The sequence below is a fragment of the Taudactylus pleione genome, unplaced genomic scaffold (assembly GCF_031769625.1).
Source record: "Taudactylus pleione unplaced genomic scaffold, aTauple2 ptg000181l, whole genome shotgun sequence".
Taxonomy (NCBI): Eukaryota; Metazoa; Chordata; class Amphibia; order Anura; family Myobatrachidae; genus Taudactylus; species Taudactylus pleione.
Genome location: NW_028284583.1, coordinates 5,015,812 through 5,037,740, shown reverse-complemented (window position 1 = coordinate 5,037,740; position 21,929 = coordinate 5,015,812). Strand labels below are relative to the sequence as shown.

General features: G+C 40.7%; 1 protein-coding gene across 5 annotated transcripts in view; it reads right to left on the bottom strand.

The window, feature by feature from the left end:
• The window catches only part of SUGCT (succinyl-CoA:glutarate-CoA transferase), a 1,290,705-nt gene that overhangs the window by 720,929 nt on the left and 547,847 nt on the right, over window positions 1-21,929 (bottom strand). For all 5 annotated transcript variants that reach the window (XR_015878901.1, XM_088476062.1, XM_088476065.1 and 2 more), the window contains one exon: window positions 11,600-11,702. Coding sequence is in view for 4 of the 5 variants with exons in the window: in XM_088476062.1 (XP_088332188.1) it covers window positions 11,600-11,702 (103 nt within the window). In the remaining variant the exon portion in view is untranslated. The remainder of the gene's footprint in view (window positions 1-11,599; window positions 11,703-21,929) is intronic.

The following is a 21,929-nucleotide window of genomic DNA, read 5'->3' as shown; positions in this document are numbered from 1 at the left end:
AATCCTTATATACCCCTGGCTTGTCAGAGGTTGGCTGCAGGTGTCATGTGACCACATATTGGTCTCCTGCTGGTGAAGATCCGGTCACCTGATCCAGACTGACATGAGGGAATGGTGCACGTGGAAGCCGGGGAGACTGCAGGAGATGAGAAGAAGCTGCAGCTGGAGCGAGTCTGTCGCAAAGCTGGATCATGGATTGAGGAACCACGTAAGTGATTCAATGGCTGCAGCAGATGCAGTTTGTGACAGTACTCTCCCTTTTAGAAGTGGCCTCCTGATACTTCTTGGCCTTGTGAGGATATTTAGAGTGGAAGCTCTTGACCATCCAAGGAGCATGAACTTCTTCGGAGAAGACCAAGGACCGCAACCTCTCCAGTTTATGAAATATTGAAGACTACTAAAGAGAATATGGGAATCTAAATACTTTTCAACCTCAAATTCCACTCCCCGATGTGTCCGGACTTTAGGAAACTTTCGAAGGGTAGCATGGAATTGGTTGAGAATGAGAGGCTTCAGGACTAAAATATGGAAAGAGTTGGGTATTCAGAGGGCTGGTGGTAGCTTGAATCTGAATACAACTGAATTGATGACCATGGTGATGGAAAAGGGTCTGATGAATCACACAGCGAACTTCATAGAAGGCACTCTCAATCTAAGGTTGCGTGTAGAGAGCCAGACTCAGTCTCAGATTTTTAAATTGGGAACTGCACTTCTCTTTCTGTCTGCAAACATTTTATAGCGTATGGATGCCTTCTTCAGAGCAGAATGCACCTACTTCCAGATTTTCGTAAACTCCTGAAGAAAAGTTTTATCTGCTGACACATCGAAGGCAGGAAGAGATTGGAACTCCTGTACTCAGGGATGATAACCATAAACCATGAGGAAAGGCGTGGAACTTGAAGAGAGTGATAAAAATTATTATGGGTAAACTCCGCTTATGGCAGAAGTTTGCAGTTTGTGACAGTGACTGTGTGTTTCTCGTCCGCTGGGGGCTTGCCAAATACTCCAGGAGCTGCTGGGCAGCCCCCAGTCTCTCTGGACATGGGGTATGGATGATGGGCAAATGGTGTCATCCAGTGCAGCCCACAACCCCCTAGTGATGCCATTGTATGCCCCACTTATGGTACCTTTGAATTAGCCCTATAGCTACATACAAAAATACACAAGTTTATGGCGCGATTGCACAGCGAAGGGGGCAAGTTGTGGTGTCATTGGCAGCGTTTCAACAAAGTTATACATTTCAACTCGTTCCCTTCATGTCTAAATGAATTGACCCGTTAGTGTATTATATCACAGTACTGTACTAATTCGCTTACTGTTCTCCAATATATAATTTTTTATATTTATGCTTATGTATACTCAGACATTAAGATTTTGTTATATTGCATTTTTTATTATAAATTTGCATATACACAATTTTTATATAGAGATTTGAACTAAGACTCTGTACTAAGGTGGTTTTTCATAACCAGGTATTTAACAACACTTTATTCAGTGCCATACTGCTACATAGTGATATACAGTATTTATACATATGGAATTGTTGACACTTAAATATAAAGATACAAACTATGAATATAGAGAAAAGAACGCTAAGCGTATTAATTATCAGGGGCAGATTCAATAAAAAGCCAGCAGCTCTCATTGCAACACATCGGGCCATTATGGTAGGATGATTCTGTGTGAAACTCCATAAGCTGCAAGCAGAAATAAGCTTTCAGACACAAAGGGCCTGATTCAGACCCGGTTGCAAGGCTCCGTTCACACACAGCTGTCCCCAGCCAAAGAATGGAAATTCCGCGATCGCTAGCAAGACACCAGCACGCCCACTATGTTTTGCCGCACGATCGTGGTATGAAATTAGATGCCCACCAGCCTGACACAAGATGCCCACTTTCCCTTAGTAACATACATCATATCCAGGAAGTGTATAAAACAATCGGTAACATCGAGTAACATCGGACCCATACGCACCACTTGTGGTTGACCATACCCTCTTCGAGTGGAGCTGTGTTTAATTCAGCCATGTGACGTGTATGCTGACGGTGTCTTAATTATGCACGCCCCTGAAATGGTGTTCCGATGCACAGACACGCCTGTGTTCGCACCACCACACCCCCGTTACCATCGACCACCCCGTCACCACCCACAAATGGCACGTCCTGTCACTCATGCTTGCGGAGCGTCTGTGTACTGGCTGCGATCACTTTCCGATTGCAGTGACTGGTTCGTACACTGCGTCTTGTACGCAGGCGCAGATTGCAACCATCGACAGGCTGCGTGCGAACGCAGCCTTGCGACTGGGTCTAAATCAGGCCCAAAACGCAAAGCCGGGTGACAGTTCACCCATAACTGAATCTACCCATTAGATTGTATACAACATTAGCAGCTAAACCTATAGGGTCTTAGCTTACCTTAATCATGTTTCAGTTTTTAAAGTTCTTATCAACTTGAAGTTAAGGTAGGTAATATGGCCCACAGGGCAGGGAATTTTGCAAATTTTTGATGATTGCTCTTGTGAACTAGGTATGATAAGTCTGAGATTTCCCTTTTTATATTTAATACACAATGTAAGAGTATGTAATTACATAATGTTCATATATATGTGCTATAACCAGAGGAGTAGCGTGGAACCATGGTGCCCGGAGAAAGTGCATGTCATAGCGCCCTCCCCCCCCACCTTCCCTGTACTGAACTGTGAAGGTGGGGTATTGCCAGCCTGCGGGGGAATACTGAAGTGAAGAGAAAAACAAATCAGAAAACAGGGGCAGTATCATCCTCAAACTCATAGCTTAAAATTAAACTTTAGGATTGTACCTCAGATGTGTCACTTTTAAGTCCATTGAAGCACAATGAATGAATGAGGAGAGGAGGGAAGGGATCAGAGAGGAATGTGCCTGCGGAGAGGGGTGTTGACAGAAGCCAATAAGAAAGGAGAGAGGAGGGGCAAAGAGTCGATCAGAGAGGGGTGGTGACAGAAACCAATAAGAAAGGAAAGGGGAGGGACAAAGTCGATCAGAGAGGGGTGGTGACAGAAGCCAATAAGAAAGGAGTGGACAGGGGCAAACAGCCGATCACAAGGTAGAGAGGGGAGAGAATTAAAGAGGTGAGAAGTGAATGTAATCAATATGACAGGAAAGGGGAGGTGAAACAAGATGATCACAGAGGAGGGAGGGCCGGAGGGGAGGCAATCTGGGCAGCTTGAGGGGGCATGAAATGTAGAAACGGATCACCGATCTGTAACTAATTTAGGATATAGAGAAAACAAACCAAGATAAAACTAACAGGCGGCCGTCATACTGTGCAGCGCCCCATGAATTATGGAAGCTTGAATGGCACCCTCTGTCCATTTTGGCGCCTGGAGCTCATGCTCCACTGGGACCACCCTCGCTACTCCCTTGGCTATAACATGTCTTTTAACCTTAAATGACGCGTAGGAACTCCGTCATGAAAAAAGACTGGGTTCTGCAGGATGCATTCTGGCCAATCACATAGCACTGTGTGTATGTGTAGTAGGTTCATTACCTGAGAGCAGAAGGATGGTCGCTGGGTTGTGCAATTGTGTCAGTGGCTGGATAAGGACCAGTGGGCACATCATGTGATCTCTTCATTTGCCTAACACCATTATACATTTTAAGGAGGGAACATCACCATCATTATAGGATTAGAGATTGGAGACTTAACTAGAGTGAGCAGAAATAACCATTTATGTGAGGAGAGACATCACCGGTACAGGCAACATCATCAGGGGACATTATCATTACAAAAAAGAGACAGCAACGGTGAGAGGATGAAAGTGTGCTGCTGTCCTAAGTCTTCGCATGGGCTCCTGTGGCAAATGTAAGTGGTGCAGTGGAGTTATGATGGGCATAAATGGTATATAATGAGCATGTAGAGGAGACTGTTGATTTCTACGGTACAACTGGAGGGGACTAATGGTATTTAAGGGGAACCTGGAGGGAACTAAAGGCATATGAAGGGCTTATGGAGGTGTCTAATTTTAGAAAGGATACCCTGAGGGGCCTCATGGCATACCAGTGGCATGTGGAGGGTCAGATGGTATATAAGGGGCACCTGGAGGAGTCTGATGGCACATGAGAGGCAAATGGGGAGGTCTGGGGGGCATTCAAGGGGCATCTGGAAATGTAAATTGTAATGGTACCCAGAAAAGGTGAAGTAGGATCCACATTTTTTTAAATTATATGTTCATGGGACTCACATATTTATGAACTGATTATGCTTATTCTGCAGGTTCTCATTTAAAAAATAAAAAAACTGTTCCTTTACACAAAGATCCACACTGACACACACTGTTTACACTATTTACAGAAGCAATAACAGACATTGTCGAATAAAAAAAAATCTAAATTCATTAGTTTAAGACATTTACAGTATTTACAGTGAAAAATATTCAGTGTGTAAATGGCTTCAACATACGTTACGCAATCAATTATTATATACAGATAAAACTATATAGGGAAAAATAGATATAGATTAACTTTATGAAAAATGCAGGATATACATTGCCTGGAAAAAGTATTCAGACCCCATCTATAATTTCCCACCAAAAGAATTGTACAGTCTGGATTTTCTTACTTTTTATGTTACTTTAATGTCTACAAGAGAAATATATTATCTCTTCAATTTGTTCAATACTATTGCACAATGACCTGTCATTAAATGAATAAATGAGGACCTAATTGTGCTCTCACCTAGTGGATATTTAATGAAGAATGTTGTTCTATTCAATGGAAAACACTTCCTTATTCAGTATATTACTATCAAAGACACATCTAATTAAATAGTATATTGATGGCACCAAATTCCCATACAGCTGCAACACTGCATGCTCTCCAGCACCCCTCTATTTTATAAATTGTTTACCGATTGTTGGATTAATGCACTACTGTGGGATTATACTTAGGTTACATGCATTTAGGCTATATTAATTGATGGGATATAGAGCATAAATAAAACTATATTGCTTCTTGATGTGTGGATGGCATAGGTGAGATCATACAATAATAACAAAATCAAATCAGGTACAGTATATACAGCATGTGATGCTAACAGGTGTACCTTAGCTTACTCCAGGATGAAACAATTATTATTGAAAATGTGGTGGATTTGCCATATAAGAATGTATTATGGAATGACTTTGTAGCTTTAAATTAATAAAGCATACTTGGCTTGCTAAAATGTCCTTATCTACATTTCATAGCACATTTCTCTCTGCCAATAGATTCCATTTGCAATCATCTATTTATACTGATAATAATAATACCAAAATTTATACTATTTTTCGTGAAGCACACAGTGCTGCAAATTAAACTGGCTTGTATACAATATTTGTTGTTACATTAAACTATTTTTTTACATTTTCTTCTATTTTGTTTTGCCATCTATACAAATAGTATATAAAATGGTTTAATTCTGTCAGCCAAAAACTTTGATGAAGCGCGAGCTCTACAAAACCATTAAAAGTATGAATAGCTAAATATTAGAACACTACTAAAAGCGATAATAGGTATGATAACACCAATAAAGAAGCAGATTACTTATTAAAACTCACCCACTTCTAATCTTTCCACCAATGCAATAAATGAAGAATACTTTTAATTGTGAATAATTTTAAATGTGAATAAGGCGAGTACAAAACCATCAAAACAATAATGAGAGCAAGCAAACTACAATTGCAAGTAAATTTAAAATCAAGGGGATAGAATTTTTTTTTTTTTATTCAATATGTCTTTGTCAAGTTAAATTCAAATACAAAATCTAAGACCCAAATAATATGTTACACACAGTATATAATATATATCAATATTGGTAATACCCTAAGGTTCTAATCATATGGATTGCATATACATATATTAAACCATCCTCAAAAATGAAGGTACAATTATTTAAAAAGGATTTTATAACTCCCTGTTATAGTAAATGATGACTAATAGGCTGTTATCCAGCACTTACAGTATAGCTCTTCACTAATCTCCATTTTGCCATCCTGGTGGTAACAGCTGGTTTTGACAGGTCTGTTAATGTGCTTTAACATGTACGACTTTTCCTGCCTGTCTAATTCACTGTAATGTTATAATGGATATAATGTTATAGTGCCAGGTTTTGCAATAGAGTGTTATCCAATAAAGCACTTCACAGTGTGTTAGACCAGCACAAGAGCAGCTTGGAATTGCATGTATACAGACTTGTCAAAACCATTAACATACAGCCTAGAGAAGTGCTACAAATAGTATATATTGCATGAACAATGATGGATTGCCAGTCATATATGTTCAAATAAAAAATAATTTACTGCTAAGGCTGTAAAACAAATAGGTGGGGCCCAATGTTTATTTAAATTTAAATTCTTTAAAGTCAGTTTTTATTAATGATATAGATATATATATATATATATATATATATATACACACACACACTGTATAATGCAACAAACATAATTTAATAAAAATAAATTCTGAATGTAACTCAATATATATATCTCTATAGATCCGAATACTTGAATAAGTTTGAGGAAAGATAAGCACCCTGTTTAGGATGGAATATTGCTAGTTCACAGGGCTTAAGGAGAAGAGGGGGCACAGCCAGGATTGTGTCCATCAAAACAATAGCCTATGGCAGCAATAAAGGGCAGGGCCCCTACTATGCATTATAAATAGCCTGGAAGAGGAGACATCTTCCTCTTTTTCAGTTCTGGAACCCCATCCATCCACTTGTTTAAGCTGTATTGTATGCAATTATTGTTTAATTTGTTGGACTGTGCAATTTAAATTTTTCCTTCCAGCAGGTGGAGGTGCAGCCTGGCATGAAGCAGTGCTCCTAGGCGGCCTATTATAGCGTAAGAGTGTCTGGGTAGCATTTGCCTTTTGATAGCGGCTAGTTGGTCATTCCCCTTAAGGGGGGACCGGGCCATCATCTTCGGGAGGGGTCAAGGCTATGCCAATTAACGGAGAATGGTTCTGCCTTAGGCCAGGTTACGCCGGGCGCGGATCCGCCTCTTAATATTTTAGTCAAATATATTTGCCGGGCTGTGGCCTTGGAGCACTGCTTTTTTACTGCCACCATCTTTCTAATTACAAATTGGTCAAAAAATTTCGTCTGTGTCCCCTTTTAATTCTAAATAAGTGTCCGTGTGGTTATTTCTAGTTAGTAGTTAAGTGAGTGAAGTAGCATAATGTAAGATTCAAACAATGGGTGACTTATACAAATGTCACATACATTTTTAAAGATTTTAAAATGTGTCAATATTGACACATTTTCTGTTACAAACTGTCTTAAAAAGTAAGAAAACTACATACAGAAAATTCTTTATCATATCTCGTAAAAAAAAACAAAAAACCCTCTTATACGACTAGTAAACTCTCTAGGATACATCAAGATACAGAATTTGCAAACCATAACGCACAAAAAGACCCTGGCTTTTATTGTCTAACATGCACTAAAAACGTATTGCTGATTTTTCAATGTTATTAAATTAGCCCCGTGTGATACATTTATATTAATGAAAATAATGCTTTAACAATTAAACAGTTAGCAGTAGATATCTGAACATAAATCCCCCCTTCTTGATCTGAGACCTTGGGATGAACCCTATTGCCCCTGAAGGACCATTAATGTTGTGATTGAGGATGGAGATGACTTCCTCCCAGGGTACAGACTTCCTGTCCTGTAATACCATTGAAGTACAGTACACTGCATAACACCTTTCCCAAAACTCCCCAGCCTTAAATGACTTCTTATGTGGCACATTTTGCACCAAGCTATTCTGCAAATATAAATATAGGGGGATATTTACATATTTACTTATGAATGCTATTAATATCCACTTTATGTAACACAACTTTTGTTTTAGGTTTAGTGGCCCTTAAACAAAGAATGTGCTTGCATTAATTAAAGCTGTAATTACAACTGTACTCCTGAAACTCATCCAAACAGGTTTATTTTAATTTATGCCCAACTCATGGCTATTACAACCTAGTTACATTTCTTTGGCCATAAGTGTAGCTGCAGGGGCAGATTGGGTCCCCGGGAAAGTTCCCGCTGGGCAAGCCCCACGAACTCCTTTGCTGGGCTGGCCGACACTGCCGACCGGGCTGGTCCGACACTGCCTGCCAGCTGCTGTGCTTCCGGGATTTGTAAACCGGAAGCTCCCAACTTCACCATCAATGTGCAGTGTCCCCTCCCTCCCTCAGCCTCCACCACCTGCCGTCAGCACCCCCTTCCTCTGTGGCATGGTTGGAACCAGGCCATCCAGTCCCCTGGGGTTATGGGAGATGACGTGGACCCTGCAGGGAGGTGGGGTGTGTGCAGCTGTGCCTGGGACAGAGTAGGAGCTGGAGGAGCGGGACAGGGTGGCAGGAGCTTTCTCAATACACTCACTCTGGCTGTCAGCGCTGAGATAGGGATGGCAGCTGGGACCCATGAGCTGCGGTGACCCTCTAGTGGAGGTGATTCTTGTTCAGCTTATTCCACTCCCATCCTGCGCTTTTTCCCACCACTACAACTACCCAGGCTTCATACTACTACTGCTCATGCTTTCCGTCCCTGGCTCTGAACTACTACTACTCCCAGTTTGCCCCACACTACTACTACTCCAAGCCTGCCCCTGCTCTGTCATTACTACTACTCCCACCCTGCCCCCTGATCCATGCTACTACTACTCCTATCCTGCCCCCACTTCCCACTACTACTCCAATCCTGCCCCCTGATCCACACTACTACTACTCCAATCCTACCCCTGATCCGTACTACTACTATTTCCATCCTGCCCCAACTTCCCACTAATACTCCCGTCCTGTCCCCTGATCCGCTCTACTACTACTCCAATCCTGCCCCTTGATCTGCACTATTACTTCCATCCTATCCCCTGCTTCTCACTACTACTACTCCCATCCTGCCCTCTTGAGGGACGTACAATGTGTTTTTTTTTCCTGTGGGGGCCATTGTGTTTTATTGATTTCTGTACGGGCCAATATGTTTAATTTTTTTTCCGTGCGGGCCAATGTATTTATTGTTTTCTGTAGGGGCCAATGTGTTTTTCTGTTGTGGCCAGTGTGTTTTATTTTTTACTTTTTGAGGCTAATGTGTTTTTATTTTTGGTTACAGGGGGTTGGCTATAGAGATGCTGAATTGCTCACATTGGAGTCCATACACAGATGAATGATCTGCACCTAGCTTAGGGATGGTGAAAGTTCCAATGGTGCGACCGATGGTGGCGTCTAAAGACCACAAAGCATGATTGCAGCGTCTTTAGACACTGACATTGGATGTCTCACACCTTGCGCATTTGGACACAGGGCTGTACACTAGGGAAGAGCATTGTAGCCTCATTAGCCTAAAGTCACAGAAACACCTGCAGCAAAAGACGCAAGGACGGCTGCAACTGTGTCCAACTCAGAAGTAGGCCCTATGAGAAGGGATCCCACCAGCCTCGACAGACCCCACCTCCTCAAAAGCCCCTGCCCCCATTAGGGCTTCTTCCATAAAATTCCCGGGCTGGTTTTCTGTTCCTATCAGGCCCTGTGTAGATGTGATTGAAATTCATAAGACTCTGCATCAGCCGTACCTGCATGTACTGCAGAGCATTTGGAAAACACACAAGATAAGCTCCGCAAAGAAACGTCCGTTCACCTCTGCATCTAAGTTTTCATTTGCACTGGACAGAGGTTAAACTCACTTTTTATGCTACCTAAAACAATTAAAAAATCTAAAATACTAACATTATGAAAAATATAATGCTAATGCCACTGTTGTGATTATTACACATATCTAAGTCAATTCTAAACTTGGAAAATTGGTATAAGGCAACCCAATACATATGTATGTACCATAAAGAAGATTAATGTAAAAGCCAATACTAACTCTCATCACTGTAACTATGAGCACTAAAGACAGAAATTACATCAGCCTATTGATTTGTTGCCACTCGGCCAGTCAGCAGTCAGCTGTCATTTCTACCAAGGCTTCCTCATTGACTGGGGTTCTTATATCTCAGTGTTAAAGAACAGATCCCCACTAATAGTAGGTAAGTAGGACAACATAGGGGAATGATCTTACACAAGAGCAAAAAAACACATTTATGTGGCACTCAAAATGATTGAAAAAATATCAGCTGTATCCTACATGGGCAGTAGGTTTTTTGCATAGATTTGTGTGTGACAAAATTAAGATGATGCCTCCAAAGATTTATCATTGATATAGATAATATTCTGTGGTCTATAAATGTACTCACACCTTTTCAGGATGTATGTAATGTAACAGTTGTGTTTGACAAAAATGATCACATGGCTATATCAGTAGCTGTATCAAATTCTAAAATGTTGGCGGTCTGGTTTAGTTTGATTGACATTAAGACCTCCCTAACATATAAGGCACTTTACCCTGGCCCAAACTGTCACATTGGGTATCTCTAAGTGAACAGAATTTCATGACTCTGTCCAGCAGACCAATAAGCCATGTTCCACCTGCTGACTAGCTGCATATGTCCTTCTCCCCTTACCCTCCCCTTCCTCCTCTGTCTATTCTATTCCTACTCTTTCTTTTCTTTTTCACTTATACAGTATGTTCAATATACATATATCGATTGCCCATTGTCATATGCTACTGCAGAGGTTCCCAAACTCAGTCCTCAAGGCACCCTAATGGTCCAGGTAATAACCATGCTTGGGCACATGTAACTTAATTAGTACCTCAATCAATTTGATAGAACCATATGTGCTCAACCATGGATATCCTTAAAACCTGGAACGTAAGGGTGCCTTGAGAACCGAGTTTGAGTACCTCTGTGCTACTGGTTCAAGGGTTTTGATTGTGAGGAGTTTTTTCCAACCTATTCTATCATTATATATTGTTGAAACATTTTCATTTTGAAAAGAAATAAAAAAAAATAAAATAAGAATTCTAAAATGTTAGCATTCATTGCAACAGAACAAAAGCATTCTATTAGCCTATGGAATATCAAAAACTATCGTTTTCGGCATATAAATTCTCACTATGTTTTTGGATTCAGAGCGAGATCTCTTGGTGGAATACATGAAATACAGAAAAGCAGTCACAAAAGATTTATATGCTAAAACTTTTTATAATGTAAAGGCTGCCACAAAGGAGAATAACAAAGTAAACTACCCTGTTACGTCATGACAATGCCCTTACTTTCAAGTCACCTAGACCACTTGCAGCACTTTGAAGTAATGAACTGTGCACATTTTTTGTCAGACCCGGTCCCCAGTGATTCATTTCACTTAAGACTACAGAAAAACTTGAGCAACTGTCTTTTTTAAGCAATGATTAATCAAATTATGTGGTTTCTCCATTTTTTTTGAAGAGCGATTATAAAAATAGCCATTTTGTACAGTAGTATTGTCTGTAAAATGTTAAAGCATGTAGTTCTCAGGAGAAATGATATTGAGATGCGGACAATGTCTCCTTCCTAAATCTCTACTTAATAGGTAGGTAGAACACTTATGTAGTGACCTGTGCTGTACCTGGCTCATCATTACACAATCATGTTCTAATATGACCTTATGAACATCGTGTTAAAATGTTAAGCCTTGCAAAGCAAAATAAATGGTCTCAAACTAACCTGGGGTTCAGAGAATACTTGCTTTATACTGTTGATTGGCCCATATGGGATGCCACTTCCTTCAAAGAGCTGAAGCCACTCAGTGGTTGTTTTTTCTGAGAACCTAGGAACAAACAAAAGACTGTGGTCTGAACTCTCTCTTTTTTTTACAAATTCCAAAGGATGTAAAGTACTACCGCACTGGTTTGTTCCCAGGCAGCCAATACTGAAACATAAAATGTTCAGCGGAAATGCAAAAGCTTAAAGCCTCAGGCAAAGAACATGGTTAAACAGCCTTGTAATTCTATCTGATTGTCTTAATATGAGATGCAAACCAAAATTATCAGCAATTTCATATATGGTCAGGGGATTTCCTGAAGGCCTTTTGTACTGTAATGATCATCACATTTGTAAGACAATAGTATTACATTGAATGGGGGAAAAAAATAAAATATGGAACTATTTGAGTTTTGATCTGAAAAATCTGATATGAAGCAGTCCTGACTTTTTCCTGCCTATCATATGTGAAACATATGTCGGAACTAAGAACCGCAACTATGATATAGCTAAACGATGTTCACATTTATTAGCAACATAATTTTGAAATATGGATTGGTGGGGTCAAAAGGGCCATGGACCACAATGCACTCTACACATCCTGGTAATTTATTATCCTGCAGCCCGCTGAAAGCTGTGATCACAGCACATTCATTAAAAAAATCATCTGTTGAATGTTGCATTTTCACTGAGCAATAAGATCAATGCATGAAAACCAGCAGCTGATGTGACCTTGTGATAGGGGTAAGCAGGAAACAAGTTGTATGATTAGAGTCTATTTGCAAAGGTACTGAGCCAAAAACTTGTTATACAATTCTTCCATAATTTTTCTGCGCAAGCTGTTAACGATGAAGGAAAAAGTATGTTTTGCTGAAAGATTGTCTGATAAGGTTATAGTAAAAAAGTTAAACATGCTAAACTACCTTATCTCCTGATTAAAGTATATTTACTGCTTAGTATATTGTAAAATATTAAAGTGGACCCATCATGTTCAATTTGATTTACTATTTCTGCAGCATAATTCAATGTAGATAAGTTTCTAATTTATCTAAATTTTCAATTGAGTTTAATTTGGTTACTGCAGCTTTTTCTATCTTGCTAGTTTTTGATACTTAGCATTTAAATGGTTCCACTCTTGGCTCTGCATACGCTGAAAGCAGTACAGGACTCTTTCCCTATTTACCAGCCTCTGAAAATCTATGTCAACTCAGAACTTGCCACAAATCCACGAGAATGCAGGGCTTCCAGCAACTGGATGGGGTGTTTTACTTTTAATGCAAAATTACTACATTGGTAAGGAAAACAGTAGAATACAAAATAAAAGGCCTTTATGTATAATTTAGAATTGCAATGTCTTAAAAAGGATAATGTGTTTGTAATGTTCATGATAAGATCCATTTATAGAATGTTTAATGTATTTTAGTAGGTGACATAGAGTAATAGGTCCAGATTAATGGTTGAAAGCATTCATTTTATTTATTTATGCTTAAGGCATATGTTAGTATATATTCATGTATAAACAGAAAATAAAAACTGAAAGCAATATAGTAATCATGATTTTTAATTGGTTGGGTATGGCATCCCGATGCTGAGAATTCTGACAGGTGACAAGTCAGTATGCTATCCCTCCCCCCTTCACACCCCAACCCTAACCCTCCTTTTATGTACCCTAACCCTCCCTACCCCGCACCCTAACCCTCCTGGTTAGTTCCTAAACCTAACCCTCCCGCCTTAGTGCTTAACCCTCCCTGGTGGTGCCTAACCCTAACCACCCCTTCCCGCAGCCTAACACTAACCACCTCCCTCCAGGGCCAGCTCGAGGCATGTTCGACCAGTGCGGTCGAACAGGGGTGTCACCCCATAGATGGCGCACCCCTCCCAACCATCCTGATTTCAGCGGGACAGTCCAACTTTTCGGGCACGGTCCTGCTGTTCTACATGTGGGCCGAAGTGCCCCGCAAGTGGTCGGGAGGTTGGGCACTGCCACAGCTGTGCCAGACTCCGGAGAAGCTGAATGGATGCCGCACGAATGGTTGAAGGCTGGGGGAAGCCCAGCTACTGATGAAGTACTGGGCTCGCTTCCCAGCCTGACGTTACACTGGAGGCGTGCCATATGGACACGCCCCCAAATAACGCAATTTAGGTGTGGCCTATGGTAATTAGACCACACCCCCTTTTCGATCGCATGCGACTAAGATGAGGTTTAACAGGTGCCTCAATCCCGTTCTGCACTGGGTGAATGCTCAAACTCGAGTCGGCCCTGCACCCCTCCCACAGCCTAACCCACCCGGGGTGCCTAAACCTAACCTTACCCCCCGCGGCTAACATCTATGGGCGCTTGTTGTACTTATGATCAAGATGCTGGGTGTCAGGATCCCAGCGTCAGCATCTCCGCTCATGTCGGGATTCCGGTGCCGGTCTTCAGTTCGCAGTTCGGGGTTCCATCAGCCGGCATCCCGATCTTAGTTTTTTTAACTACATCCCCGCTCTCGTGTGCTGGTGCTAGGCTGACACAGAGCTTAGGCTGGTGTCAGGCTGCCTGCCGCTTGACTGCAGTGCAGAGTTACTGAGGCAGTTTGGGAACATGGGGCAGGGCCGTGTGGCATCAAGACGTCACGCGGGGCACTGCTGGGAGATATTTGGCACAGAGTCTAGCCACTTAGCGCGTATTAGCATTATTACTGCCCTAAGCACCGTGGAGCCTCTGTGATGATAGAAGTCTGCCTTAGTGAGGCCCGGATTCCTGGGGGCAATCTAGGCATCTAGGTAGATGCCTAGATTGCCTAGCGGTAAATCCGGCCCTGCGTTGATGACCCGGGGGAGCGTGCATTGTTGGTCGTTAACTGCAAACACACTGAAAGATATGAATGATATATCGTTGAACGATATCGTTATTGACCATAATGATTGTCTAGTGTGTATGTAGCTTAAGTTTCCTGTTCTTAGCTGACAGGAGTGGAACCCAGTGTGGTTTTCTGCTACTGTAGCAAATCCACTTTGAGGTCTGACATTCAGAGATGCTCCATTGTTGGAATGCATGGTTATATGAGTTACAGTCACCATCCTTTCAGCTTGAATTAGTATGACCATTCTTCTGTGACCTCTCTCATTAACAGGGTGTTTACCCCTACAAAAGTGCTGCTCATTGGATATTTTCTTTTTGTTTTTGCACACCACTCTCTGTAAACCTTAGAGACTGTTGTGTGTGAAAACAAAACCCCAGGAGAGCAGCAGTTTCTGAGAAACTGGCACCAAAAATCATTCCGCGGTCAAAATGTAATTTCTTCTCCATTCTGGTGTTTGGTCTGAAGGAGAACTTCACCTCTTGCCCATGTCTGCATGCACTTATGCACTGTCACATGATTGGCTGATATCATAATTAACAAGCAGGTGTGCCTAATATAGTGGCCACTGATTTTCTGTGTGCATATTATATATAAAATTATTTTGGCTTTTTATTTTAATACATTTTCCTCACTATGTGTCTGGATTCCGCTACAGTATATAGCCCAATTGCCTAGGGACCACTAGATGATCCCATGGTACCTTTATTGGTCTACAAGACATGTATTTAGGAACATATTGCTTATGTTTCAAACAATATCCATATCATTATTGTAACCACTGGAGCTAAAAAGGGTGTCAGTTTTAGGTATGATAAATGTTTCAATGCTCACAGTATCTAAAGACTTTTTATTGTACAAACTTATGTAAAGCTTAAGTCTAACATATAGAACAATAATTGTTCTCTGTAAAAAGATAAAGTTACTAGGGGAATAAACTAGAATGCACCACAATCGGAACCTTTTCAGTCAGAATGTCAATGAGTCAAGTCTATGTAAATATCATGCTCTCATGGTACGCTTAATGAATTTTCAAGGCGAGCGCATAGATCATTTCTGGAGTTACACAAGTGGTTTCCTTGATGCTTTGTGAAGCAAATGCAAGTCAGTATCAAACGTGCCTTCAGACTGTTCAGAATCCACCAGTAATCACTGGGGTGTATTTAAGGCTTTAGTGTTTGTGTATCCTTCAATCTCATCCCCCCAAGAACTATAAATGGCTTCATTTCTTTTTATGGAAAACAAAATATATGTCATGATAATTTTTTTTAAACGGCTGCCGTAACTAATGTCTGTTTTATGCAGTGGGAGATGAGATTAAATACCTTCAAGCTCAATCAGTCAGGGACAGAACATCTTTGCATTCCATGATTACCAAAGGACACATTAATCATGCTCCCCTGAAACAAAAGCTCTTGACCTAAATTTAGAGTCAAATGGCTTCCTCGGTCTGTAAAGGAACCATTATATACATGTTGCTCCAGCAAAAAATGTTTTTGTATTTACTTTGTTAAGGTAACATTATTTATACTTGGGCAAATATATGACACAAGCCCAAGCTATGTGGCTACATATTTATCCATTTAATGAATATATAGAAAGATTGAACCAGCAAACATACTTTACATTGATGTTGTATATTGTATATAATTTCAAGGTAAGAGAACAATACAGTACGCAATGCTATTGACACAGGTCATTTCATATAGTTGTCAGGGATCTTTTTAGACATTAATAGATACAGATGTAGCAGGTATTTTTTCAAAATGGTCACTATGCATGGTAACAATGTATTTCTGTAAATCCAACAAAACTGAAAGGATATCTGTAAATTGTAAGTTTAGAACAAACACGTATGCTATAGTGGTATATATTGTATATGATTTTCTCTTTCTACACTTTCACATCCTCCTAACTCTTGGACAACATTACTGTGTGACCACCAAGAACCTCTGCAATCTGGCTGGATCAATATGCAGTAGGTACTGTAGCACCTATCCTATCAATGCCTATTTCCTTATAGACTGTAAGCTTGTGAACAGAGCCTTCTTACCTTTATGTCTGTCTATTATTACCCAGTCTTGTTCTAGTAATGTTTGTTCCCAACTGTAAAGCTCAACAGAATATACTGGCCCTATAGAAGTAACACAGTGAAGAGCAGAGAAGAGAATACAAAGGATATAAATGTAAGAACAAAACAAAGAACACAGTGCACTAAAGTAGCTATTGAGCCGTGATCCAGCCATACAGTATTTACTTAAATGTAGGACTTTTATGTCTGCAATCATTAACTGCACGTTTCCTTCCATAGGCAAACGCAGGGGGGGGTTCCGTCTGCCTGGAAACTCCCCTCTCCAGCACACACATGACCACAGTAGAAATAGTAATATAATAGAATTTTACTAGTGATGAAGGTTCTTCTCAGTATCACAAATGAAATAATTAGCACCACCTGTGGATCTTCCAGCCAGTAAAAAATAACCTGTGCTAGGAAATCTCGAAAACATGCACTATTAGGGAAGCACTGCTATAGAGCCCAATATGTACATATATGTCCAGGGTAGTGCTAGGTTCTTCTGCTGCTCCTCCAAGCTCCTGGACTTGCTGCAATGGTCTGGAATGGTGCCCATATCTAATATAAAAACATTCAGCTCAGGAAGGATGGCCCTACTGCTGCATCTAATGGCTTATCGTGATTGCTGGTCCTGTGTATGCTGGAATTAAGATACACAATACACTTTGTATAACACATATTAAAGCTGGTTAAGTACTAATTCTACCCTCTTTGTGGACTCGCCACACTCGCTCTAAAATCAAGCATTTGGAAACCCCCCTCAAGAAATCCTGCGTTTGCCACTGCCTTCAATGTCAAGCATCTGATCAAGTTAAGTGCATAAGACCACATAAATGTCACATAATTGCACATCCTGAAGAGATTACGTGCAAGTCTACAGCCATTTTTGAAGGACTGGCTGACTTATCAACTAGGTGGGAAAGCATTTTTTATATTATACTTTACTAGCATTAGGGCACAAAGGTTAGGGCCTCAGTGCTCTCCCAAATGTAACATCAATACTATATACCAATGCTGCTTTTTTGTCTAAACAGGGAAAATTCTTCTATTACATCTAAAAACACTATAGCCTCTATTTTCCTAGACCTGTCATGCTAGATACATAAAACCAGTTCCCAGTTTCTAACATAGCAAATCACAAATTGCAGTGTGTACCTACTTTATACTATAATTTAAGGTTTACTCTTCATAACAGACAAAATATTACTGGAAATAAGATTTTTTGTACAGATGTCAGGAACCATGCTCACCTTCAGGGTCGTGCTGCACTGTATTGGCGGGGGTCTCAGCCTGGGGTCTCACGGAGAATTCTGCCGGCAGGTCCCCAGCATATTCTTCAAGTCTGGTTCCACTCCAACTCCTGGGCATTCTTCAAGTCTGGTTCCACTCCAAATCTATTGTATTCTTCAAGTCTGGTTGCACTCCAACTCCTGTGTATTCTTCAAGTCTGGTTCCACTCCAACTCCAGTGTATTCTTCAAGTCTGGTTCCACTCCAACTCTAGTGTATTCTTCAAGTCTGGTTCCACTCCAACTCCTGGGCATTCTTCAAGTCTGGTTGCACTCCAACTCCAGTGTATTCCCACAACAGCATAAGTGCATTCTCCAAGTCTGGTCTCACTACAGCATAAGTGCATTCTCCAATTCTGGTCTAACCACAGCATAAGTGCATTCTCCAAGTCTGGTCTCACCACAGCACCTAGTGCATTCTCCAAGTCTGGTCTCATTCAATTAACAGTGTATACTCCAAGTCCGGATCCACTTCGTTGCAGTCCAGCCCAGTGGCTACCATAAGTGCTGCTCTAAGTCTTTGCAATCTGATAACAGATAGCTGACTGGACAACAACAGGCATTAAACTAGCTACATTAGCACATACTTACCCACTTTTCTTATGTACTCTCCAGTAGATCCCATCAAGGTGGGAGAATTATGGGACTTGATGCCACAAATATGTCCGAACTGTACAATGTTGCGATTTGCAGAATTAATCTGCGAGGAAATGACGCAAGTCACTGCAAATTGCATCATCAAGCCAACAGAACGCCTACTTAGGTAGAATCCAGGACACTGGATTCCTCTCCTGTGAGCCTTTGAGGCTGTTGATTTCCAGGAGAGTATTCCAGTGTGCATTGGCAACCTTTTACAGAGCATTTACGTCCAAAGTTATCCAGTTGGTATAACACAAGCGGACACGGGTAAATATCTTGGTAATGCTAGTAGCTCGAGGCAATCTAATTAGGTGGAAGGAGGGTCAATAGCAAAACAAATGTATTTTACTTTATTGAAAAAAACAGTGGTGAGAATTAAGACATGTTTTTGAAAATGTGAACAGGGGCTTGTGATTACCGTCTCCCTCACTGTCACAAAAGTATTTGATTAAGTTTAGTAATCTCCTATTAAATGAGATGAAACAAAACATTTTATTCTCTTAGATAATATTATTGATATGCTTTTACTATGATGAGGTTATCCTTGCTATTGCCCATATCCCCTCTTGGATGGTTACAGCAGGAGTCAGTTAATAAACAATGAACAGCCCTGCAATACGTGCAGAAGATCACTGTTGTCCAGCAGTATAAAAAACATGGTGCCAAATAGATGATTGCTATGAAAACCCAACTTAGATGAGCCACTCATTAACTTGCATTGTTATACTGTTCAGCTGTTAAATCTATAAAATGATCGTGTAAGCAATAAAAAATGAAATAATAATAATAATAATGAGGCCAGGATAAATAAAATAGCCCACAGTCTTGTGCTGAATGCCCTATGGTTTGCCTCTGAATCCAGAGAGATGAGAAATACCCAACTGGTTCCTAATGCTGAAAGCCTGAAACTGTGTGGGTTGACATAATACAAATAAACTACTGTACTGTACAATATGACCAAGAACATAAAACCAAACATCAAAAGAGGGACTCTGGAATGCAGTAACTATATTGTTTGCATTATTTTTTTCTCTTATTGTTTTGTATTTACCTATTTATTTCTTAACTTCTCCTAGTCTTATTCTACGTTTGGATCTCAAGGATCTCAGAAGCTCCTTGAAATTTCCCATTTCCTGACACCAGAGCCGGCAAGTATCATCCCAGTCCAATCTTTGGTTCCTTTATTTCTCTCTGTCTCAACCACTTTGTTTACCCATTCCCCACCAATTCCAAGATGGAATTGTTGTATTGTTTACATCTTTCATCTGGTGAAGTCCCCGTGAGTTGGCTTTTTATTGTCTGTCATTGTTATGAATACATTTTGTGTTTTATGATAGAGTACTATGTTTTGGATATCTTACATATCATGAGAACATTTTATATTGTGGGAAGTTTGGAAGTTACAGACTAAGGGCGGGATGTAATAGAGATCGAGTCTGCCGGAGGTGCAGGATAAACTGATCTCGATCGTTTTTTTAAAGTTGCAGTCATTTACAAGGCAAAGCTGAACTGGCTTTGCCTTGTAAATGACTGCAACTTTAAAAAAATGATCCAGATCAGTCTGCATCCTTCACCTCCGGCAGACTCGATCTCTATTACATCCCGCCCCAAGTCTAAATATAAAAAGGCCTATTTAAAAGCACATGTAATGTAAGCATATCAGAGATTGAAGCTCTATCTCAAATTTATTGGAAAACCCTACATTTTTTGTGTTGCACTATGAATATTTTTATTTTTCATCTTTATGAACTGCACTGTAGATTGTGTCATCATTCACAGGGATGTTAATTTTAATTACCAACTTGTTATCACCTAATGTATAGACCACCTGTCTCACTTTGTAATATATGTATGTGTGTTAATAAATGTGTTTTTTTGATTGAATTATGACTTTGACTCTCAAGATTAATTTTTGTATGATTAATTCTTAATGATTAACTCTAATAGTTGGAATCAGACTGATACCTGTATTATTTTATGATACTGGCACTACTGTTTGAGTCTGGGAACACCCATGAGAATGAGTATCTCTCTTTTTTTTTATCACTAATGACAAAAGTATGACCTTACAATGTGACGTCTCTCATTTGTTGTACTTTGATGTCGGACAAGTCGATATATTTGCTTCTTTTTTGCAATGTTTCACTCTCATATATTATGAGGTTTTAGATTGCCATGTCAATATGTGATGCCAGTTACTTCTATTTTTGCGCAGATACATTTGGCATCTCTATAGTCAGTTGCATGTTTGCACGCTTATCTTAAAAACTAATAAAAGTACACTGCAATTCAGAAAAATGTAATACTTACTTTAACTCAGAGGTTACCAAACTCCTCCAATACAGTACAGGTTTTATGGATATCCATGCTTGAGTCCAGATGGTTAAATCAAATTGACTGAGTTACTGTACTAATTATGTCACCTGTACTCAAGCATGGATAGCCTTAAAACATGGACTGTAATGACAGAGTTTGGGAACTTTAACTTGCTATTAAAAGAAGTCTGTTTTTTTTCCTGCAATCTATTCATTAAAGAAAAAAAATATCCCTGTCATAATTAAGGATTGAACTCACTGCGAGTTCAATCCTAGTATTGGAGGCATTCATCATGCCTCCTATACTTAATTATCAGTTCCGAAAAGCTGTTCCTTTTGCGGAGACAGCTTTCCGGAATAAGGGACATTTCTCCTGCTTCACTGTCTCTTCGCAGCCTGTCTTGAAGCTGCGCATGCGCACCTTGAAGAAAGTCTGTGAAGAGACAGTGAAGTAGCAGGAGGAGTCTAGCCCCCTCCCCCCACTGTGCGTTCACCTGCTCATCTGCTCGCTACCCCCGCTTCTCCTCAGCCGACCCCGCCACCTGCCCCCCCACCCTGCAAGAGCTGCATCCGCTGCGAGAGTCTGTGACTCCAGCTGAAACAGTGCAACCCCGCAGCCTCAGGGCCTGATTCAGAGCCGCTCGTAAGCGGCCGCTCGTTCGCTCCGAGCGATTTTCGCACAACTGCGCATGCGTATGGGTTGTAATACGCATGCGCGAACCAGTCATTGCGGTCAGAAATTGTGTGCTCGCAAAATAGCGAATGCCTGCTATTTTGAGTGACAGGATGAGGCGTTTGCGGGTGGTAACAGGGGAAGGTGCTTGAAAACGAGGAGTGGAGATCCGAACGCAGGTGTGCCAAACGGTCAAAACGGGCGTTTTAAGGGTGTGCATAATTAACAAAGCAGCGTCATTGACCACGTCACTTGGTTGTCTTTTAGCCTGAACTGCTCACATGATTGCGGTAGGAAAATCCTACCACAAGCACTGCGAGCAGTTCATAAGCCTTTCGATGTACTCGATTAATCTAATAAATAGCAGTTGCGAGTAGGATGCGAGCGGCCAGGGGGCGTTTTTTAAAAAATAGCGAGCACATGTTTCGTTCGCTCGTTCAGACATAGAGGCGTCAACAGACC